Consider the following 23420-nt stretch of genomic DNA (forward strand, 5'->3'; position numbering starts at 1 on the left):
ATATTTTTGAGTTGTTGCCGGGGGCGGGGATGCTCTGACTCTTTGATGACTGCCCGAGGTGTTTGGTGAGGCTCCAAAAGTCAAGCTCCATCCGTGTCTATCCATGCAAGGCGTGAGGCGAACCAGGCAGCAGACCACATTGAAGGCCATAACTACCACCCAGTCACTTCATGTGTCATCACTCAATGCCCAAAGTGGATTAACTCTAGTCAAGGCAACAATTACCCATCAAAGATTAATTTGATCCATTTGGCTGTCGGGAATACGGGAAGGAGCGTCTGTTAGCTGACACTTTGTTGTAGAAGAATCAAGCAAGGTTTGATATTAGAATCACCGATGCCCATGCACAGCTTTAACTTCATACATACTCGAATGAGTGTTTCTTCATTCGTCTTTATTTGTTGTTGTACACTCTTGATATCATGAGCATCCCCCCTTCCCCTACCCTCCCAATTAGCAGTGTATATCTTAAAACGCCTTGCCAGACATGTCTCATGCTCATACGTCTTCCAAATGCTCCTGTAAAGTCAAAATCCATGCAGATCCATATCCCCCCATCCGTTTCTTCCAGAAATCTTTGTACTCTATCGCAGAAACACGCGCGCTATGGTACCGGCCCAAGTCGCCCAATGCAAGATAGTAATATGACAGTTAAGAAATGACAAAAGGCAACAAGATTTGTCCTTGTCGTCTATGTCATGTGCGACAAGAATGGACTAAGCATAAGCTCGTCCGCACTTGGTCGCAAGTCGTGGTTGAGCTCGAAAGTCTGTCGGAGGAAAGCCTGCGCCTCCTCACTGGCGTGCTCGGGGATCGTTGGAGAGGCCGTTCCTCCACCAATCTTAAAAATAGCCTGCAGCTGACTGCAGTCAGGGAAAGGGTGATTACCCGTCATCATTTCTACAACAAGGCATCCAAGAGACCAGATGTCAGCCTTGAGAGTGTATTGTGTCTGCTTGACAACCTCTGGTGCCATCCAAAAGACCGATCCTTGCAGCGATGGACGATGTCGGTTGTTCTTGGCATTGCCCAGAATGTTGGACTGCTCCAGCTTCTTGGAAATGCCGAAATCGGAAATCTTGATGGTGCCTTTGTTGTCCACGAGGATATTGGCGCCCTTGATGTCGCGGTGGATAATGTCTTTGGTGTGTAGATATGACAAGCCCATCAGGATTTGACGAACAAAACTTCGAACCAGGGGCTCAGGCAAGGCTCCATAAGAGTTCAGCATCGTCTGAACAGAGCCACCGGGGACGTATTCGAGGAAAATGTTGAGGTAGTCAGACGACGAGCTGCAGCCGAGATACTGCACAATGTTAGGGTGGCGCAGATCACGAAGCAAGTTCATTTCGCGGTTGAGAGCTTCGATCATGCTTCTCTTGCGAGTCTCACTCTGTCCAGTGGCTCCAGGTTCAGGCATCTGAACTTGCTTCACTGCGAGGAGTTCTCCGGTCACGGCGTGGAGGGCCAGGTAAACGGAGCCAAACGAACCCTTTCCAATGAGAGCACCCTTCATCCATTGATTGTCGTCCCACGACTCTCCAGAAAGGAAACTCTCAAGCTCTTCATCAAGCTCGTCCCCATCGTTTGAAAGGGCTTGCCGGATCTCATTGAAGGACCCAGACCCTGTGGATCCCTCTCCATCATAGTATGTCGTACTGGTAGTATTACCGTCGGGATCAGTGATGCTGAGAGGAGCCGTATCAACTGCAGTGCTATCGTCCCCGCTTTCCGTGAAGGACACGTACGACTTGCGGTCTGGCTCTATGGGAGATTCTTCTTGGAGGGTATCCAACATAGACGAGGCAATAGAGTCTCGGTTGTAGATGGCTGGAATTCGGCCTTGGGAGTCGCGTGGTCGAATCTTGGCAACATGAGCGGCACCGCTTAGCCATGAGTCGGCGATGGTCGGAATGGGAGGGGCATCCTGGATACTGGATGCCAAGCTGATGCTACTTGCCACGCTGAGTCGGCTGTTGACCTTGCTGAGCCGAGTTGACCGTCTCATAGAGAGGCGAGCAGTGCGATCAATGTCCTCTCGGCGGTGGTCAGGGAAGTAAGAGGTCAAGTCAGAGGCGATGAGCTCGCTGGGAGGTCGGAGTCCACCAAACTGACGGAGGCCGTCCTTGCGGCGTTGGGGAGATCGGGCATCAGCTAGGGGAGTCCTGTCCATGTCTCTCGATACTTCGGGTGCAAGAGGTCGTTCTCGGTGTTGGAAAAATACAGGAGAAAGAGGTTGTTGCAATTGGTCATCCCAATTCTCGCCCAGTACTTTCTGAACCTTGAGTTGACTTCGCTTGTCGACTGATTCGATAGCCTTGGTATGTTTTTGCTGTTCTTCCTCCATGGCAATAGCAGCGGCGCGCTGCAACTCGGACTCGCCAGGTTCTCCGGCAGGAACTCGCCGCAGAATCAACCGGTTGCGTTCAGGTCGTCGTTGGTCTTTGATGATGCGCCAGAGCTCAGTATCGCCCAAGCGTCTGCACTGGCTAGGGTCAGGGTTGATGCCTGTCAAGACCCAGAAGCAATAGTTTCGCTCGTGGTCTTCTCTGAGGGCAAACTTGCGCAGAGTTACGCGCATGACGTCTTCGCAGGTGTTGCAATCAGCAATCTTTACGACCTTTGTGACGCCACCAGTAGAAATGACGCGAATTACGTCTTGGCCCTGGGGCAACGCAGCCATCAGTGAGCCATCCATACTGGAGTTGTTCCTGGTATGGGTAGGTACCAAACGGCCAGTGGAGAGGTCTGAAGTAGACGCTTGGGGTCGTGAAGGCAGGCTCTGGCCAACACTGCTCACGTATCCTACACCAGCAGGGAACCGAGCTTGTCGAGCTGCACGAGTACAGAGTCAGTTACAACACAAGTCTGGACCAGTAGCGAGTGTTAATCGGCGCATGAGACTCACCAGTTTCTAACGGAGCAGGAACGTCAATCTGGCGTGAATAACGGCGGTTCGCTGATGTGGCAGGTGCTGAGCGAGGCACAGCTGAAGTCTGGGCGGCGATGCTGGACGGAGGAAGTGAAGAGTAGACATCGAGACCAGAAAACGAGTCCTACAATGATGAAATGTTGTCAGCCAACTGGCAGACCCGCAGTTGCGTTTGTTTTTGTTCAAGGCACACTCACTCTATTGCGCTTCTTTTGATTCGCGTACGTCTTGGTCCGTAGCTTCTTGATACACAAGAAAAGTCGCACTCGGTCGCCGACCTTATCGATGCCCATCTCTTTCAACACCTCCTTGTCCATTTCCAGCAAGTTCTCTCCATTGATGTGATTCTTGCGGAATATCTTCTCGTAGTCGCCGCACTTGACACTTCGAAGATATTCACAAACGCGGTCCTCGTCCCAGTGTTTTACGGAATCGGGGCCGTCGCTCTCAGAGAACTCGGACTCGGTTGGGCTGGCATAGTTTTGGGCGCTACTCGACATGGCCGGCTGTCTTCTCGAGGGTGGCAGAGCCGACGGGAGGTTGGAGCCAGGAGGGAGGTTCGACGTGCTCAGGGCGGCCGGAAATGGCGACTTTGACGAGATCATGGCCATGATATTGATAATATGTGTAAAATAAAAAGAGGGCGCTGTTGTTGCCCTTTGGGCGATATTAGATGTCGGAGTATCCTGTTCCAAGGTAGGAAGGTCGAAATCACAGTGAATGAGTCGAGTAGCCTGTGCAGGCACGGTACAGTCGAGGATTCAGATTCAGACGCCACGGCGAACGGCGTTGAATCTCTGTTCGAAGTCGGTGAGGTTAAAGCTGTTCTATCTCTGTGCTGAGCTTCTGTGCCGGCAGAGGGCTGGGAAACAGTGCGTGTAGCAACAACTCGCCCAGCACGACAAGTCCACGACTTGAAGATGCGATTTAAAAATCGACTTCAGGAGGAGGGTGGTTGTCAGCAGAAGTTGTTGGAGACCGAACATGCGGCAAGAGGAGCATTTGGAGATGGAGGGGGGCAGATGAATAATAATAAAGGACTAGCTCCAAGGTGATGCCCACAGGCACCAGGTTCTTTGTCGCGGTGGGAGAGGCCCTGGACAGGGGTAACATTTGAAGCTAGAGGCAGGAGGAAGTCTCAACTGGCAGCAGGAAAGTGGAATCAGGCAAGTGGGAGCACCAGACGTTGACTGGAGTCAACTGGTCTGGTTGGCGCGGGCGTTGGTCCAGGCGGTCAACTGGTGGGTGCAGAGCCCACGGGGCATTCTAGCGGCCTGGCATGGAAGCTGAGCCCTTCAATGTTCGACCAGACTTCACCAGACTTGACCGGACATCTCCACCAGACCAGACACGGAACTAGCGGAGCTCCCTCGACAACATTCACGCGGAAGCCAAGTCAAGTTGATCAAGCCAGGGTTTGACTGGTGTGCAGACAACAAACATGATGCAAAACGATGGGGACAGGGGCATGTTCCGGCAGAAATGGCCGCAAGAGGACCAGACAGACACTGACCCCAGTGATGTGGCCGTTCTCGAACCACCACCACTCGATCACACACCGTCAGCGAAGCGACAGGGTGACTGAGTCTCGAGCAGAAACATTCACGCAGATTTCTTTCCGCGCGCGCCGTCCAGCATCCCCGGCGCGAGGTTATTCGACCTGCTTGCCCATCTATCTGTATGTATGTCTCTCCCTGGCTTCTCTGTCTGGTTTCAACTTCATCTTCAACAGCTATCTGTCCCTCGCTTGGCTCCACGCCAAGGACCAGCCAGCAGTCGCGGCGATATTAAGCATTTGAGGCGACCCCCCGACCTGAACCATCCCTGCAATTTCAACCGGTGGGCTCCAAATGAACCCTGGCCACCTTCGCCCAGGTCGTCGCAGATGTAGCAGTGGCGGCGGCTCAGAAGCCATCGCCGTTGACTGGCGGAAAAGTTGAAACTCGCCAACATGGACGTGCACCACCACATCCCAGCCTTCCAAGGACGACATGAGGTCACCAAAAGTATTGTACGGCGAAACCCAAGCTTGTGGTCCATCTCGTGCAAATAATCCGGTTTGTTTTTCCTTCGTGTTATTTATATACAGTACATTGTGTCGTGTCTCGTGGCGTGTATGACGGCCAGGTTCTCAAATGGTATCAGGCAATGGCCTCGGCAATTGCCGCCGACAAATCTCACGTGGCCCCCGAATTAAAGGGTGCTTGAGTAAAGTAGATTGTCTGATCCTTTCATGATCGCATGAAGCCTCGGCGAAACAAATCATGGTTGCTCTCGAAACAAGGCAGGGTCGTTGCCTTCGGGGCGGGAGTCATTCAGCCAAGACGCATCGGCTATGCGCTCTCAAGCGAGTACTGCAAGTTGTCTTGGGATCGTCGTGTCCCCTTTGACAAGTTCAACTTCATACGTATGTGGTTCATGACTCTGTAGAGGGCCATTCATGAAGCAGCTGAGTGATTATGTCACGGATCGTAAGCGCACGATGCATGAACTAGAGACCAAGCCGGTTTGCTAACACAACACGGTAATTACTTGTGAATCCTGTCCAGCAATCGGATAATAAGCCATCACAACCAAGACCAGTTTCACGAGCAAAACAAGATACCCAAAATCTGACAACAGCATCAACATCCAAATGGGCTTACTTTCCCGCACGCCAACAGGCATAAATCCAATATTACTCCAGGACTAAGCGCTTGCATTTATCAGACACGATTATTTTATCCATGCCATGCTCCTTTCATCAAGCCCCAATGATCGCCAGGGCTTTCCGCATTTGGCTGCCCAGGATAAAACATTCCAGCAAAAACAGCAACCCCAGTGACGTGGTTGGACCAGGAAAGTCCCTGTTTGGAACGACGGCCCTGCTCTCCAGACAGCGTAATTTCAGATGAAGATATGCAATCCTAGCTTGATGCCATGCTCTTGCTTCAAGACCAGGGTGTGGTTTGCGGTGCTGTTCTAAGAATAAAAACACAGCCAAACTTGTAAAACCGTACCACGAGCCATGCCTCATCACGTTGCCTTCTTGTACGACACGTATCATGCTCAACGGCCAACGTGCAAGCAGCAAAATACGAGTAAGAATTCTGTTTGTTCAGACGTTCTTTGGTCAACAAGGACACAAACATGAGACGCTCGTCTCCTTGCCTGCCTGTTGTTTGAAGTTTACAGCCGTTTAGTGGTCCGGTGACGTGGTCCCGTCCCTTTGATTGCATTCACGGCTCTTCTCTTTTTGCCACTTTGCAAAGATCCATTGGCAACCAGCGTTTCCGTATGCAGACGCTTGCGCGGGCTTATCATCTCCATTTTTTGCCTTCTCTCCCTTCCGTTGCCCTTGACCGTTCAGAACAGAACATCCGGATTGCCGTCTGGCAAACCATTTTTCGGGGGGCCACTCAACTCCATGTCTGCAGCAAAAGTATGCCACCAGATGTTCAACCTTCACACAGACGTTCTGTTTGGTCCACAGTTGCGTAATGTCAAGATGGTCGAACCCCTGTCTCCACTGGCTGACCCGCTCCGATGGCTTGACCGGGGTTTATGGGGCAAATGATTGGCTGCCGACTCGGACAACATGAAACTGACCATGTTTCGACATCTCACTGTGAGCTGACAAGATGTCTGGTGAGGCGGACACAGAACACAAAAAAAAGTCGGCTCAAAAATTCGGGTTGTTGGCGTGCTCTGTTCGCAATCAACCCATCTTCCGATACTTCGCCGTTCTATTGCCTTGTTGGGATGAAATAGCGAAGGGGGCAAGAACCAAGCGTCTCCGATTCTGTGAGGCTCCATGTCATCTTGTGTCCTGCCAGAACTTTAATGTAAATGTTACCAGCCTGAAACTGGTGACGTGAGGATATTCGGAATACTCCAGATTTTCAGGATGATCATACAGACGAAGAAGAGACTTTATTCCTTTCAGCTAAACGTTTTACCCCAGATCATTTGGACATGACATGTGAACAAAGACGGAGGAATTGTCGGTGTAAGTCAGTCCATTCAGCTCGCTATCACTGTCCCTACCAAGTTCACAAAGAGTTTGTATTAATATACTTTGCTCGAAATGTCGCTCTACACTGAATGTTAGGCTGCAAATGCATGAACTTGCATCATGTCATGTGCACCAGACGCAGAGGCATTTACGGCACCAGTGCAAAAGATAACACTATAGCAACCTTTGTTGTGGGCAGCTCAAACACGCACAAGCCGCCAGATGCCAAAAGTCAACCAACACGACATACAACATGCACCACAAGGTGGCATCGGCTATTTTTCTCCGACACGCAAACGTACCAGACCCTTTTTGTGTTTCCTTTGACAAGACAAGTTTGCATTTCCGGACCCCAAGGCTTCCAAAGCACCAGACTTTAGCAAACCGGTGAGCTACAGTACGCGGTGCAATGCAATGCACTGCACAGCACAGTTCGCGAGCTTGCTTGGCGCCGTGTTTCAAGATATCAGAAGACCTTCAACGCCTCAGTCGTAGTTGCGGCAGAGGGGACGCCTCCCGGCGGCTATTCTATGGCCCAAGTGTCACTTCTATTGATTCCACCATCTGAAACGTGTACGGCATGGCGAGGAGGCGCCTTTTTTTGTAACTGTATGGCAACCACATGTGCTGTGGTGTAACCCGAGAATGATGTGTCAATCCGACGTAAAGATTGTCGCGACACCAGCCCTCTTTCTGAGGCATTGAGTGACTTCGGCAATGTGTTCCAGCCGCTTGCTGCTGACAGCATTTATCACCAGGTCGGCTTATATGATTCCCTGTACACCATCTTCTTGAGTTGACTGCAACCACATGAAGCTGTCCAACCACAAGACCTGAGCGTGTAGGGTATTTTGATGCCAGCAGACTGAATCGACCTGTGACTTGTTATCTGCATTACCCCCCACGCCCCACATGGAATAAATGATTTTTAATAAATGTGAAATAGTGGCCAAGAGAAATAGAAGTCGAATGTACGTCATCTAATTGAGAAGTTCGTCAGCACAGATTGGGTGTATATGAGAAACAGTAGGCGTTGCGGATCTCGTCATCTGGATCTCCCTCGTTTGTCGGAGTCGTTCTTAACTGCGACATTAGATTTCTGTAGGGCAAAGCGGTAAATCCAGAAACAGTATCCCGTAAATTGAAAAGGACTCACAGCATTAAGTCCATCTTTGACTCAATCCGTAAAGCTTTCGTCGTCAGATTTCTTGGCTTGCATGAAAAGAACCTCTTTACTCTTAGCTATCCGAATCAGCTCCGATCGCAACTCGCGGGCTCCACAACTTTCAATGTTGTGCTGCCCCACAGCAAATGGAATGGCAGGAAACAAAGACGTAGTACCGGTTTAACGCATGTGCGCCGGCTTCGGCTTGCTTCTTGCTAACAAACTACCGAGTTGCTTCAGACTGGCTCAGACCTTGTATCACGCATCACACAAAAAGTCTCAATATCGACACATGGGGTTCATTCCGGAGTGCCATCTCACACCGTGCCTTTGACTTTCGCTGTTAGGAGAACCCGGCGTAATTGCCGACAATCCCGGTGATAGAATTGCACTCAACCCCATGCAGTAGCGAACCACAAGCACGTTTGATCCTCAAACGACCATCGCGGGGCCATTGCCTCATGCGGAAGGGAGGGCATTTGATACCAATAGCTCATCCATATACCACCGCATATCATGGCCTCAAACACTAAGCCAGTGGTCAGCTTCCTGGGTCCAGTGGCGTCCTATTCGCATCAGGCAAGTCCTTAATCCAAACCCTTAGGAAAACGAGCAATTCCAAACGTGGCATTGATTAACAGTAGGAACAGGCAGTTCGGCAAGTTTTCCCGGAGGATAAATGGGAATTGAGACCCGTGAACACTATAGATGGTAAGTGCTGATGTCCAATCTCAATATTCGGCATCTCAGCCGCTTTGTGTGTAATACTCGAGCCTAGTTTCTAATCCATGCCCGTAGATGTTTTCGATGAGGTCCAGGATCGTCAGGTCACGGCTGGTGTTGTGCCTTTCGAAAACTCCACCAATGGCTCCGTGGTCTTCACCTTGGATAACCTAGCCGACCGAGATGGCCGGTACAAGGATATCACTGTTGACGGCGAAATTTTCGTCGATGTTCACCACTGCCTGCTTGGCCGCAAAAATCCGGCAGGAAAGCTAGATGAATCTCACGAAGCTTCTGGAACTTGTACTCCAACCCTGACGGATCCCAGTCCATCTAAGCCCAAGTCGAAGCCTCTCAGCAGCCTCAGCCATATCAGACGACTTTACTCACATCCCCAGGCCTTCGGACAATGCAACGCCTTCATATCCACCTATCTCAAAGGCGTGGAGATTATCGATGTCAGTTCGACTAGCAAAGCCGCTGAAATTGTGAGCCAAGACGAAACAGGCACGTGGGCTGCCATTTCGAACCAGCTAGCTTCGAATCTGTATGGTCTTGACATGTTGGGTAAGAATATCGAAGACAGAGAAGATAACACAACCCGCTTCTTGGTAATCGGGACCAATCCTGCTGTACCGGACGATTGGGACCTGCAGAAGCTGGCCATTGCCAAGTCAGGGAGCAAGTCACTCGTTTCTTTTACGGTGCCACATACATCTCCTGGCGCGTTGGCTGATGTGCTGGGTTGTTTCCGAGAATTTAATCTCAATTTGACCAGTATCAATAGCCGACCTAGTCTTCTGGCACCATTTCAGTACATATTTTTTGTTGAATTCGAAGGACACAAGTATGACGATCCTGACGGTCGAGTGAAGGGGGCATTGGAAAAGATCAGCCGAGTTGCTCACAACTGGCGATGGCTGGGAAGTTGGGAGCGATATAGGTAGACCTATAAAAGCACCAAACAAAGACAAATCATTAAAAGCAATACATGAGATCCGAGCATACCAATTGCGATGATGCTCTTAGCAATATTGAAGTACCTCACAGTTTGGGTGGTATTTGGACTTCTAATGCCAGAACTTTGGCAGTTGCCAGCTGTTGGAAATACTTGACACTGACAGGCAGCTGGCAACCTTAGCGAGGCGGATATAAAACACCTTCCGCCGATAACTCTAGTCTCCCTCCCTCTTTCCTCCTCTTCACTACACCTTGACCCAGTCGTATCGTGACTTGCATTTGCAACATGCCTCGTCACGGAGGACATCCACCTAGACCCGTCCTGAGGTTAGGGTTACCAGATGGCGGCGCTATCCAACACAACAGTGAGCCACACACAATGGCCACTGATGTTGGTTTACAGTCGAAAGAACACAGAAATCTCCTCGACCTGATTGACAAGCTTCGTGCCAAAGGGGTTGGGGAATATGTTGCTCTCCCTGAGATAATTGTGGCTGGAGACCAATCCGCGGGCAAAAGCTCGGTGCTGGAAGCCATTTCTGGTATGTCTTTCCCGACAAAAGATAACCTGTGTACGCGATTTGCTACCGAACTTGTTCTGAGGCGATCCTCCAATGTTGGTGTGAGGATCTCCATTATTCCTGCTGCAAATCGGCCATCGCATGAGCAAGATATGTTGAAGCAGTTCAGCCCAGATGTGAACCATAGCAACCCAGAGCTCTCCGAGGTTGTTGAACGTGCCAAGCAGGCCATGGGTATCAACCCGAAATCCAAAGCATTTAGTGACGATATATTGCGGGTTGAAATTTCTGGACCGGGACAACCTCATCTGACAATGGTTGATCTTCCTGGCCTTTTCAAGGCTGGAAACGCTAGTCAATCTGTCAAGGATGCCCAAATTGTGGATCAAATGGTGCTTCGATACATGAAGAGGCCCAAGAAGCATAATTCTTGCGGTTGTATCTGCCAAGAGTGACTTTGCTTTGCAAGAGGTGACTCGCCATGCGCGGGAATTAGACCCCCAGCGCAAGCGCACATTAGGCCTCATCACCAAACCGGACACACTAGATGAGGGATCAGAAAGCGAGTCTTCATATATGCGTCTCGCGCAGAACAAGGACGTGAAATTTAAGCTTGGGTGGCACGTACTAAAGAACCGCGATTACAAGATGACACGGGACAAAGCAACTTGTCAGGAACGGGACCTGGCGGAAGCTGAGTTCTTCTCCAAACCTCCCTGGAATATGCTGCCGCCATCAACTGTCGGAGCCAGCTCTCTTAAAACACGTCTCAGTCAGCTTTTGAAAGATCAAATTTTATTGCAACTGCCAGACTTGATCAAGGAAGTCGAGAATGGAATGCAAGACACTAAGGATCAGCTGGAGAAACTCGGACCTCGACGAGAGAATACGCCCGAGCAACGGCAGTATCTCATCCAGATAAGCCAAGCCTTTTCCGAGCTCATTAAAGCAGCAGTCGATGGTTTCTATAATGACCCCTTTTTTGGTAGCGCAAAGGATGACGAAGGGTACCACAAGCGACTGCGAGCCGTGATTCAAGAGATATTGACCGATTTTAAAGACGTCATGAATGACAAAGGGTGCCGCAAAAAGATTATCGATGACCCGGACGATGACGATCCTAAAGAACAGCGTTTGAGTAAATTTGAAATATTTCGGTCCAAATACACCGAAAAAGTCCAGAACCTCATGGATCGGAACCGTGGTTGTGAGCTACCAGGAACATTCAACCCTATGATTGTTGGCGAACTATTTTTCGATCAGTGCAAACCCTGGCAGGGCATTACTGACCTTCTTTTGGAAGAAGTGATGAGGGCGGTGTGTCACGTCTGTCATGAAATCATCCAACATGTAGCTGTTGAGAATACAGCGGCAAAGCTCTGCGGGCTCCTTAGTACCTACATCGAGGGTCTTCGGAAACAATTGAAAGTGTCACTTGAATTGCTACTTCAGCCATACCAAAAGATACACCCAATTACGTACAATGAGTCGCTTACGGAAAACGTACAAAAGGCGCAAGCTGAAAGGCGCCGTCGAAAAGTCGAGGCTAACATTAAAGAAGCATATCCGTCCAATGAAGTGAGAGGAACTTGCAAGACAATTTTGTACCTGCTTACAGTTGACGTGGACGTCGACATAAAATCATATGCCAGCTCATTAGCCGTGGATTATCTCGAGGCATATTACAATGTACAAGGTGCGGACCTCTTGAGTGAAATTTACTGGACTAACGATGGCTAGGTATCCTTGAAGAAATTTATCGACGATGTTAGCACGCTTGGAGTAGAGTGTTCGCTGATGCAGAAACTTCGAATCGTTTTTGAGCCACAGCATATTTACAAGATGAGCGACGTCGAGATACAAAACCTTGCCACGGAGAACCCTTTGGCCACGGCGGAACGGCAACGATTGAAGAAAAAATTAAATACGCTTGACGGCTGCCTATATGATCTTAAGCAGCAGGATCATTTACGTCCAGAAGAAAATGGTACGTTATTTTACATGAACTCGGCTTCTCTCACAATTTCTTGTTGCTAACTTGTGACAGAAGCCAGGTCGTTTCGAGACTTGACGAGCACATTCATCAAGCGAGAGCGATTTCGTGAATGAATCTACCAGAGATTGGATGGCTAGGCTTTCCGGAGTTTATGATTGACCAATCTGGATGCAGAAACGGAGTGAAGGGCTTGGGTGGGCATTTGACAATGGCAAGCGGATACTACTCGGGTTCAATGTTACCAGAAGCGCAGCGTTGCATATACGTGCAGTATCCAACTTCTCGCAGGGATACATTCATGGATATACTGAAGAACATTCAGGCTGGGTGGTACGTAACTAGAGGGGAATTGAAGGGAGTTAGAACGTTGGTATATTGCTACTTGCCGTATTGGGCTCGCTTTGACGATAGACACCTTGGAAGATAAGGAGTAGCTGACGCGATGGAACAGTCACAAGCCCGTCACAATATAATTGTAAACGGCTACTCTATGCGAACCAACACCATCCTTACGCATCGTTTCCGTAACCGCTATAAACTCCCACAATCAGGGAAGTTGGGGAGGGTAAGTGTCAGATCTCCACGCCCAGCGGACGTAAACATCCGGAGGCCACGCTGCTGTGGTCAGTTAGCTCCTATTTTCGGGTCGTCGGCGACAAGTATACCAACACGTGCGAAATCGCCTGTCAGCTCACTGCGACTCCCGAAATCTGTAGGCTAGTGGCGACTCTGGCGAGGCATTTGTGGAGAGTTTACTGCTTGCCGTTCGATAGACTGGAGCATGAATCCACACGGGCTGATTTAGTGAGTTGATGGCAGTGCCTTGCAGAGTTTGATGATGTGGGCCGTATCTGAGACCACAAAACCTGAGTTGACGGGGCTGGCAAGAGAAGAGAACCCCATCATACAGGCGATGGGCAAAAGGTTCTTCGCGGGCCGGCCGTGGGTAACACTAGTGCTCTGGTGCCGTCAAGGTAGGATGCATTTGAAAGGGTGTCGGACAAGTCCATCAGATTGTTGTCTTGCATTTGATGGTCAAGTTTGTGATGTGAAAAGGTCGATGCACCTTCCAAGAAAATGGTTTGGCCAGGAGCTCTTTCCGTGTGTCAGGGAGTTTCCAACTTGCAGTACCTGGGTTGGGAACCTGGGTACATCGGAACCTGGGACTTATCTCATTCGACAAATATGTGCCTCATTTTCCCGTAATGCACCACCACCACTTGCGATCAAAACGAATCAACTCAACGGAAGCCAGCCAGCTCAACATTGTCGTCAGGACTGCAACTCACATATCCAAGGTACCTCAGGGCCGTCGGCCACCTGTCCGATGAACCACTGGCGGGTGGATGTGCCCCTCCCACCTTGGTCCTCCTTGGTCCTCCAACGCCCCTCGTCCCCGCTAGCTCGCCCGAATCTGTGCCAAGTGACTTGCCAACTGCTTCCCGAATGGGGGCCATCCTAGCATCATGGGCTCAATTTCAGCCATTGACGTGAACACGCCCCTCCTCCTTGTGGGAGCGTGGCTTGAAGATCCAGTCTTTCGTCCTGGAGCAGCAGCTTTTATCTTGGGCCTTGCGTCACGATGTTGGATACTTCCGGAGACTGCTAACTTGGGAGCGATGGCCCGGTACCCTCAAAACCTGGAACCGCGCTCCGGATCGACTTTTCATGTTCGAGCTTGGCCGCGCTTCTTTTCTTAAAGCTAAAGCATACCCCGAGGCTCAAATAAGACGTATTCTCCCCTTCTCTCACTCTGTCTGTGAAGCTTCACATATTCTATTTCCAAAGACTGCGAATCTGCTATTGCAAATATGGCGCCAAGACCGATTTTCACCATTACGCACCCACGCGCGTGCTCAACAGCTTTTGAACGGGTATGTAGAACTAGTCAAATCTGCATTTTTATCAATTGTCAGGAACGGCAATTGAGATTGAAAATGCCAGGAGCCCGAGTTCTACTACTTATGCTAACAATTTTTTTTTCGTAGGTTTTCATGACCCGCAGGGACGAACTAGCTAGCCAGCATGAACCCTTTGGTGACGCATACTATTTCGGACCCGAATGTGTCAGTGAGCGGTTCAAGGACGACCCTGCTCGCCGGGAAGAGAGTGGTGTATCAGGTGCCACGTTCAAGAATACATTTGAGGGATTTGATGAGGTGGCAAGACAGGTTCGCTTCTTCTCATGTGCAAATCTGTGTTCTTCCGCCGAAGATTTTGTTTACTGTGGTTGTGGCGGAGCTTGAGTGCAAGGAACATGCACCCTGTGCTACCTGCGTCACAGCTTGAGGCTAGCCATGATGCCACGGCCACATGTGTACACTTCAAGTGAAGTGAACTTTTCCGCCCACGACGACTCCCATTCCCCAGGTTATCTGGACATATTTTTTCAATTCTGCTTGCAGAATGTACCCTGGCATTATGTCCTACAGTTCTGGTTCAATCCCCAACACGTTGCTCTGGCCTGGTCACAACCGGCTGAAAAATCGGTTTCACTGCTATTTTCATGCACAAATCGTGTATGTGGACAAGACTTGACACGATTGTGAAGTATTGTCTACAGAAATGGGCAAACTGTCATCATCTCTTTCACGTCCAAATTGAAACCAAATTCCCGAGGATTGACACTTACCATGACATCCAGGGCAAGCGCGTCTTCATCAAAGACATGGCTTACTATTTCTTCCCAGCCCCCGGCGAGAACACTGAGATCGCGGCATCTCTTGGTGGTGGCGTAGAGCCAAATAATCCAACCGTAATTCCTTTTGAGATGTTGAAACAATTTCATTTCACGTTTCTCATCCGGCACCCGCGTCGCTCTGTCCCCTCTTACTGGAGGTGCACTATCCCACCTCTGAGAGAAGTCAGTGGTTTTGACTACTTCCTACCCAGTGAGATGGGATACGAGGAACTCGTCAGATTTTTCGACTGGGCCATCGAGAGAGGCCTCGTTGATAAGGATCGGCTGACGGTTGTGGATGCTGACGACTTGCTTGACAACCCCGAGGCTATTATCCGCAAGTATTGTGAGAGAACTGGGCTCACGTTCGATCCGGGCATGCTGAAGTGGAACGATGCAGACCAAGCGCACGCAGAGAAACTGTTCGCGAAGTGGAATGGTTTCCATGATGATGCTCTTGGGAATAGGGAACTCAAGGGTAGATCCCATGCTCAGGTATGATTGCAGCTGAACTTACACACAAGATACACAATCTTAGGTTCCGAAAGCTAACTGTGCATACAGAAAACACTCACCGTCGAGGCTGAGAACAAGGAGTGGGAGGCCAAATATGGCAAAGAAGCCCAGCAAATCATTCGTGAGACTGTTGACGCCAATATTCCCTATTATGAGCATTTGAAACAGTATTGTCTGAAGGTGTAATTGCGCGTATTTTATATGCAGCTTGACAAATTTTGGTTCAAGAAGCATGAGAGAGGAAGGAAAAATAATGATCATGAAGGAAACAAAGCACAAGGATGCAAGGATGTTTTGGCATATGCTCTGGCAAAGGCTCGAGTTTACATATGGTACAAGGGTGGCCAGTGGCCTCTATCTGTTCGTACAAGTAGATTCCAGCAGCACGGGGCTGTCTGTGGAATCGGACCACCGTCCCAAGCCCAGATACCTAGGTACTGGGCTTTCCGTTCATTTCAGGTCGCTCTGACGACTATTTTTCTCCCCCGGTTGTCCTGATTTCGATCAGGCATCATGATGCACTTCCCTCACACATACGTCTTAGAATTCCTCCTGAACTTGTAGTTTAGACGTAGGCTCCCTCATCAGGCCGTAAGCGTAGACTCTGCCTCCTTGCCAGAGGTGTACACTGGCTGCTCAAATAATCCGTGCGTGACATTCTTCGACCAAGACTCTGCGTACTCCTTATCCTGGTCATTTGCCCAGCTAATGGACACCTGAACCAACTCATTTTGACCATCTGTAGCCTCGCCCGCGCCAGCAACCGCATTTCCATGGCCTTGACCAGCCAAAACGGCAGCCATGTCAGCAATCGAATTCGTCCTTTGCGCATTCAGCGCCACGCCTCTCTCGCTTTTGCTTCGTACGGGTCTGTAGTCGTTTCCCTTGGCCTTCTCGTCTGCAATCTTCTTCTTGTCTACCGCGGTGAATTCGTCGGCAGACTTGTATCGGAATTCGTCGTCCCAATTGACTTCGTGTAGGTGTTTCAATTCGCGTAGTTTTTGGTACACAGAGCGCCCGATGGCTCCTTGGCCTTCAGGAAATTTGATCATGGCCATCGGCGACCAGTAGTCTTTCCGGAGTTTGGCTGGCTTGGTCTTCTTGCCATTGAAGGGCATCTGCTTCAGAGCGTGGAATCCCTACATCCCGTGCTGTCAGTATCCAATGTATCCGGATGTCAATTAGGCTCTGAAAGTAGAAGCAATTGCACAAAGACGTACATCCAATCTCTCATCGAAAGAGTATACTATTTGATCAGACCTCCTGTGTCGGAAGACCCAAATCTTTTCTCCGTGGCCCTGTGGCCCCTGAAACTCCTTCTTCGGTCCTCTATGCGCCTGACGCAAACATGTGCGCACTATATTCGGCAATTGGCTAAAACGGGGTCTCGATGCCGTATTCATCGTGGTGGTCGGCCGTTTGTTGAAAAGCTTGCTTCAGATTGCGACAGAGCAGCCGATCGTCGATGGCCAAGAAAGCTTCAAACTCTACGGCACCGGCCACCCGAACACGTAGTCATGTGATCTGCTAAAAATGGGTGCCAAAAAAAAAAGTTGGCAGCAACGGTCGCATGTTGCTAGCGGGACCATCAGGTGATGATAAGATGAAAGTGTCCAATAAGATTGGCGGCCCCCCACCTGAACAAAGGCTGAATTCCAGTGACATCACGAACCCTCTACAAGCTTCTGGTGGCTTCTGGGTAGCTTCCAGGCGATCCGGGCAGCTTCGAGCTGTAACCGGATTTATCTCCAACTTCAAAGAGCTTTTCCTCCGTCCCTCGCATGGCTCCACCATCAGTTCCGTGATTTAATTGTTCTTTCTCAGCTGTTGAGATTGAACTTCTCTTCTTTACTTTTCTCCGCATACACACAACACATTTTTGTGATACCCTTGGCCCACGCTACCTGGTGCCTTACTATTCTATGCCTTGCCGCGGATAGAGGAAGCCTCAAAAAGCTGAGCTTCTCACGATAGCACCCCGCACACTTTTTGTCACCATTACACACAAAGTCGTCACCCCACTACCTCATACCAATTCACGATGACTTCCCGAATGGACTTTACAGACCGGGCCCAAAAGGCGGTTGAAGATGCTATGAACCTGGCTGAGCAGTATGGACATTCACAGCTTGTTCCAGTCCATCTTGCAGTCGCACTTTTGGAACCCCCGATCGACCTCTCCAAGGACCAGCAAAATGGCCCTCAAAATACCACAGTCACACTCTTCCGACAAGTCATCGAGAGGGCTCATGGTGACCCTCAACTCTTCGACCGCGCTTTGAAGAAGACATTAGTCCGACTTCCGAGCCAAGATCCCCCGCCAGAGCAAGTCTCTTTAGCGCCTTCCTTTCATGCTGTCTTAAGGAAAGCCATGGAATTGCAGAAGGTCCAAAAGGACTCGTACATTGGCGTGGATCATTTGATCAATGCTCTGGCCGATGACACCTCAATGCAGGCACCATTGAAAGAAGCCAGCATCCCAAAACCCAAATTGGTTCAAGACGCCGTCCAAGCCATCCGAGGCACAAAACGAGTTGACAGCAAGACCGCCGACACTGAACAAGAGAATGAGAATTTGGCAAAATTCACCATCGACATGACTGCCATGGCTAGGGACAAGAAAATCGACCCCGTCATTGGCCGTGAAGAAGAGATTCGTCGCGTCATCAGAATTTTGTCCAGACGCACAAAGAACAATCCGGTGCTCATCGGAGAACCTGGTGTTGGCAAGACTACCGTTGTGGAAGGTCTAGCTCAGCGTATTGTCAACCGAGATGTTCCTGACAACCTGAAACACTGCAAGTTGTTGTCTCTCGATGTTGGTGCGCTTGTTGCCGGCAGCAAGTTCCGTGGTGAATTCGAAGAACGAATGAAGGGAGTCTTGAAGGAGATTGAAGACTCCAAGGAGATGATTGTACTTTTTGTTGATGAAATCCACTTGCTCATGGGAGCTGGCTCTTCCGGTGAAGGTGGTATGGACGCCGCCAACTTGCTGAAGCCAATGCTTGCAAGAGGACAACTTCATTGCATTGGTGCCACGACTCTGGCCGAATATCGCAAATACGTCGAGAAGGACGCTGCCTTTGAACGACGATTCCAACAAGTCATTGTCAAGGAACCCTCCATTACGGAGACAGTTTCCATCTTGCGAGGTTTGAAGGAAAGATATGACAGACACCATCGCGTCACTATTCTTGATAGCGCTCTGGTTGCCGCTGCCAACCTCGCGGCCCGATACCTTACTTCCCGGCGGATGCCAGACTCCGCCATCGACCTTGTCGACGAGGCCGCCGCAGCTGTTCGCGTGGCTCGCGAGTCCCAGCCCGAGGTTATCGACTCCCTTGAGCGCAAGCTCAGGCAGTTGATGATTGAAATCGCTGCCTTGGAAAAGGAAAAGGACGAAGCATCTCAAGTTCGTCTTCAACAGGCCAAGAAGGATGCCAAGAATGTTGAAGAGGAGCTCGAGCCCCTCCGAATGAAATACAAGAACGAAATCAAGCGAGGCGAGGAGATCCACCAAGCCAAGGTCAAGCTCGATGAGCTGGAGAAACGTTTGGAGGATGCTACAAATATGGGAGATATGGCAAAGGCTGCTGATCTTCAGTATGGAGCCATTCCTGATCTGCAAATGGTCATCAAGGAGCTTGAAGTGCGCAAGGCTGCCGCCGATGCCGCCCTCAATGCCGAAGATGGTGACCCTGGAACATCCATGGTCACGGACATTGTCACTGCCGACCATATCAACGAGATTGTGGCACGCTGGACCGGCATCCCTGTTACTCGCCTTCGCACTTCTGAGAAGGAGAAGCTCATCAACATGGAGAAGGTGCTCGGAAAGGTCGTTGTTGGTCAAAGGGAGGCAGTCCAATCCGTTGCCAACGCTATTCGTTTGCAGCGATCTGGACTTGCCAACCCGAACCAACCTCCCAGCTTCCTGTTCTGTGGTCCGTCTGGTACTGGTAAAACACTTCTCACCAAGGCCCTTGCCGAGTTTCTCTTTGACGATCCCAAATCAATGATTCGATTTGACATGTCAGAGTACCAAGAGCGACATGCACTCAGCCGTATGATTGGTGCTCCCCCCGGATATGTCGGTCATGACTCTGGTGGTCAACTTACAGAAGCTTTACGAAGAAAGCCCTTCTCCATCCTTCTCTTTGACGAAGTTGAGAAAGCTGCCAAAGAGATTCTTACTGTGCTTCTTCAACTCATGGATGACGGAAGAATCACTGATGGTCAAGGCAGAGTTGTTGACGCCAAGAACTGCATTGTGGTCATGACTTCGAACCTGGGCGCCGAGTATCTCACTCGCCCAGGCACCAAAGAAGGCAGGGTTGACACACCAACCCGCGAACTGGTCATGAGCGCACTGCGCAACTACTTCCTGCCAGAGTTCTTGAACAGAATCAACTCAGTCGTCATTTTCAACAGACTTACACGCAAGGAGATTCGCAAGATTGTCGATCTCCGCATCGGCGAAATACAGAAGCGTCTGGAGGATAATGGGCGCAAGGTCAGGATTGACGTCTCAGACGAAGCCAAGGATCACCTCGGCAACGCTGGCTACTCACCTGCCTATGGCGCTCGTCCTCTTGCTCGCCTCATCGAGAAGGAAGTTTTGAACAAGCTGGCCATTCTCATTCTCCGCAACAACATTCGCGACGGTGAAATTGCAAGGGTGGAGCTAGTTGACGACAAGATCACCGTTTTGTCGAATCATCCCGATAGCGAGATGACCGACGACGATGATATGTTGGATGATGAGGACGACGCCGTTGACGAGCTGGTTGGCGATGACATGGATGAGGATATTTACGATTAATTGAAGAATAAGAGTGGGAAATTGCATTGTCATGTTGTGTCTTTCAAATATTGCAGGCGTTTAGGAATTAGGTATTACGGAAAGGCATGGCGTTTCAAAAAAAATGAAACTTTGCCCATGGTGACAATAGAAATTGTAGACTCATAATAAATTAAGGTCTATTTAACATCAGATATGCATTAATTCATCCTCCTCGTGTCCCATCTTGTGATTGTAGCAGTAAATAGCAAGTACTATATACATGGTATATATATAAACTATACAACATTTTCCATTCAAGGTAATCCCAGTAACACAGTGTCGTCGCTTACCCATCCAAAGTCATCCATGAACATGGACCAATCTACATCTTGAATAGGGTCCGACGACAGGTTCCCAGGTTGAGCCTGGCCATTATTAGGCTGTACATTGGCAGTATTTTTATCGCTTGCACTTCGTCCCTCTGTACACAAGTTTAGTAATCTTGATAGTTTCCCAGCGAGGTAGGACTTACGCATCAGCTCCAGCGCCTTATTTACTCTATCCGTACTATTCTGGGCATCTCTCAGCGCGGTACGAAACTTATTCAAACACCAGAACGTGACGCCTGCAGAGGACCGATCCGGTCGCGCACCTGGCGCCCCGCCAAAACTAGGCGCCAAGTTACGAATACTCCAAAAGGTTTCCATGATGATGCTAGCCCGGTGAGCGAGGTCCGCGTCGCGCACGGAGGCGCGGAGCACGACGCCGCAGGCCTGTTGGACGAGGAGGTGGGCGTCTGGCTCGGTCATGCCGGGGGAGCAGTCGGAGTGGAGGATGGAGATGATGATGCATGCGGCGTCGACGTTTGTGCGGATAGCCCACTGGGGGCAGTGGGTGAGGAACTGGATGCGGGTTTCGAGGTCGAGGCTGTGGGCGACGATGGAGCGTGCCGTGTTGAAGACGCGGACGGCGTGGGATTTTATGGATGGGACGGTGGTGTTGGGCGGGGATATGAAGTAGCATAGTTGGATTTCGAGCTGTGCTGCTAGCAGGCAGAAGCGGGATATATCTGGTGGGATTAGTGGTGAGGATGATGGAGGAAGGGAGGATGTATACCTGAGTCGTATTTGTTGATGAGGGGTTTGAGGGACTCGAATTCCGTTTCCCACATGGCTACTTCGGATTCGTGGACGCCGCCGTGGGCTGTGATTTGGGTGAACATGCTTGTGTGGAAGCGGTTGAGGAAGCGTTGCACGTCGTGTAGGATTATGAGGTCTATCCATTGGGGGGAGTCGAGGCTGGCTTTGGCTTTGAAGTCGCTGTGTTGTATTGATGGTGGTGGAATGCCAATGCCTGCGGAGGTTCTGTGATTGAGTTAGATGTGCTTGGTGGTGGGCTTAGAGGAGTTGAGGATGCTTACCGTTGTGACAACATACAACATGCTAGCCATGTAGAACCGGCTTCTTCGTCTGTAGCATGGAAATTCTGACGCAAGCCAACCAGGAACTGGGGGTTCGTCCCCTGGCCTGTATGACAACCTAGTCCTAAGGCTGTGGTGGTTGCCATGCCGGCGAAAGTTGGTGATGGATCTGCAACGAACCGGATGTTGGGCATCGGCCAGGTACACATGATCAAGAGGGCATGCACGGCATCGAAATCTAATGCCGGCGCTGATGACATTGTCCATATATTCTTTTCCAGGTGGTCTGTCAACAGGGGGAAGAGCGAGCGGTCTCTGGCATACCGTCGACAGGCGACGTATATGATGAGCCAGAAGAGCGTTTGGTTCGCCTCATAGCACTCGTCTGGGTCCTTTTTTCGTAGGACCGGGATGTATCTATGAAAGTGTTGTAGGTATCTAAATAAAATGTAAGCATATGGAAGCCGGTTGAGGTTATGCGTCTTGTCGCGTGACTTACTTTGCAAAGTACCAGTCGATATCCTCCCCAGACACAATGTGGTTTCCGAGAATACGAGCCTCCGTGGGACCAGTCTTCAACCGCCGCTCGGAGCTTTGCGCCGACCGTCCTTGACTGGTGGATGATTCTGGTTGAGGTGTTGGCACCTGCGATGTAGTTGTGATGATACCGGCTGCGGATCCGGTTCGTTGGTCCGGAAGTGCTGGGATGGCAGCACGCGGGCTTGGCGGCGTCCATACGGATTGGGACCCATTGGCTGCAGGCTGGACGACTTGCTTGATGCTTTTCAACTCCTGTTCAAGTTGTTCTAGTTTGCTGTTTTGGTCGATGAGTCAGTGTGATGTCACTCCATGGGTGGGAGCTTGGGCGGAGTGGGTGTGTCTCAGAGGGCGGTGCAGAAGCTTAAATCAACGTGCAGTGAGGAAAAAAGGCTTGTCATTGCAATTGAGAATGAAATAAGTTGATGAAAAAGTTAGTTGACTGTACCTTCTTTTGGTGACTCTCTTGTGAGACTTGTCCACCACGCATGAGATTTGGAGTTTGGCACATCGTTGACAGGGTTGTCCGGGAATATGACTCGCTCTGCATCGCACCTTTACACGACCACGAGTCACAATGTTAGCCAGTCCATCACGGTGTATTGTGTAAACAATTGCAAGGACAATTCCTCTCTATCGGGTAAAATGACCGTCAAAGGTAGTATAAAAATGCATTAGAGACTTATCTCACTTTGGAGTTGCGGCAATTGACGCACGCTACATTACGTCTGGTCCGATCATCGTTGGAATTGCCATTCCCATGGCCGGGTGTTGAAGCAGACGCATCCACCGAAGGTGGCGTAGGCGACATTCTCACTCCGCATAGGTATCCGATTGGTCTGCGTCGTTTTCGCCTTTTTGAATTCTGTTCAAGAAAAATTGAAGTCGTCAATGCCAATTCGTCTCAGAGGTTTTGGTTCAAAAATAATCGGAAATCATAGATGCGGGCTGTTGTTGAGCCAGACGGAGTGACATGGCGCGCGGCCGCCCCTCTCCTCCAATTTGGACTTGTCGTGCAGAACGAAGGGTGTGTGTGGGAGGAAGAATGCGAAAGGACAAATAAAAGAAAAGCAACAGTAAGCTGCCGTATTAGCTCCCTTGCTTTTCCTATTCCTCGCAAGCTTGTATTTCTTGGTTGGGTCTGGTAGGATTATTTTTCACAAGAGTCAGAACATTGAAAACACTACTGGCTT

The 23420-nt window shown here is 50.1% G+C and overlaps 8 protein-coding genes across 8 annotated transcripts; 5 read left to right on the forward strand and 3 right to left on the reverse strand.

Annotated features, from left to right (window-relative positions):
- Positions 1–691: 691 nt before the first annotated feature.
- Positions 692–3543, reverse strand: VFPPC_04415 (STE/STE11 protein kinase; the record flags this gene model as incomplete). The annotated part of the gene is made up of 3 exons (XM_018283772.1): positions 692–2835; positions 2909–3056; positions 3130–3543. 3 exons carry the CDS (start codon positions 3541–3543, stop codon positions 692–694), a joined length of 2706 nt encoding a protein of 901 aa, XP_018144980.1.
- A 2665-nt stretch (positions 3544–6208) lies between these two features.
- On the forward strand, positions 6209–6412 carry VFPPC_17732 (hypothetical protein; the record flags this gene model as incomplete). The annotated part of the gene is made up of 1 exon (XM_022429421.1): positions 6209–6412. The coding sequence occupies one exon, from the start codon at positions 6209–6211 to the stop codon at positions 6410–6412; it is 204 nt and encodes a 67-aa protein (XP_022285541.1).
- Positions 6413–8607: 2195 nt separating this feature from the next.
- Positions 8608–9761, forward strand: VFPPC_04416 (prephenate dehydratase; the record flags this gene model as incomplete). Its single annotated transcript, XM_018283773.1, has 3 exons — positions 8608–8670; positions 8742–8808; positions 8890–9761. The coding sequence occupies 3 exons, from the start codon at positions 8608–8610 to the stop codon at positions 9759–9761; spliced, it is 1002 nt and encodes a 333-aa protein (XP_018144981.1).
- A 392-nt stretch (positions 9762–10153) lies between these two features.
- On the forward strand, positions 10154–12404 carry VFPPC_04417 (interferon-induced GTP-binding protein Mx; the record flags this gene model as incomplete). Its single annotated transcript, XM_022428400.1, has 4 exons — positions 10154–10733; positions 10792–11984; positions 12036–12282; positions 12343–12404. 4 exons carry the CDS (start codon positions 10154–10156, stop codon positions 12402–12404), a joined length of 2082 nt encoding a protein of 693 aa, XP_022284468.1.
- A 1698-nt stretch (positions 12405–14102) lies between these two features.
- VFPPC_04418 (Zn-dependent alcohol dehydrogenases (ISS)) lies at positions 14103–15673 on the forward strand (the record flags this gene model as incomplete). Its single annotated transcript, XM_018283775.1, has 4 exons — positions 14103–14165; positions 14280–14462; positions 14936–15466; positions 15536–15673. 4 exons carry the CDS (start codon positions 14103–14105, stop codon positions 15671–15673), a joined length of 915 nt encoding a protein of 304 aa, XP_018144983.1.
- Positions 15674–16071: 398 nt separating this feature from the next.
- Positions 16072–16890, reverse strand: VFPPC_15787 (transcriptional regulation of mitochondrial recombination domain-containing protein; the record flags this gene model as incomplete). Its single annotated transcript, XM_018293540.1, has 2 exons — positions 16072–16626; positions 16708–16890. 2 exons carry the CDS (start codon positions 16888–16890, stop codon positions 16072–16074), a joined length of 738 nt encoding a protein of 245 aa, XP_018144984.1.
- Positions 16891–17528: 638 nt separating this feature from the next.
- Positions 17529–20309, forward strand: VFPPC_04419 (heat shock protein 78, mitochondrial precursor; the record flags this gene model as incomplete). Its single annotated transcript, XM_018283776.1, has 1 exon — positions 17529–20309. One exon carries the CDS (start codon positions 17529–17531, stop codon positions 20307–20309), a length of 2781 nt encoding a protein of 926 aa, XP_018144985.1.
- Positions 20310–20584: 275 nt separating this feature from the next.
- VFPPC_04420 (C6 transcription factor (Leu3)) lies at positions 20585–23038 on the reverse strand (the record flags this gene model as incomplete). The annotated part of the gene is made up of 6 exons (XM_018283777.1): positions 20585–20751; positions 20803–21339; positions 21387–21634; positions 21691–22128; positions 22190–22504; positions 22944–23038. 6 exons carry the CDS (start codon positions 23036–23038, stop codon positions 20585–20587), a joined length of 1800 nt encoding a protein of 599 aa, XP_018144986.1.
- Between the last annotated feature and the right edge of the window lie 382 nt (positions 23039–23420).

The sequence above is a fragment of the Pochonia chlamydosporia genome, chromosome 3 (genome assembly GCF_001653235.2).
Source record: "Pochonia chlamydosporia 170 chromosome 3, whole genome shotgun sequence".
NCBI lineage: Eukaryota > Fungi > Ascomycota > Sordariomycetes > Hypocreales > Clavicipitaceae > Pochonia > Pochonia chlamydosporia.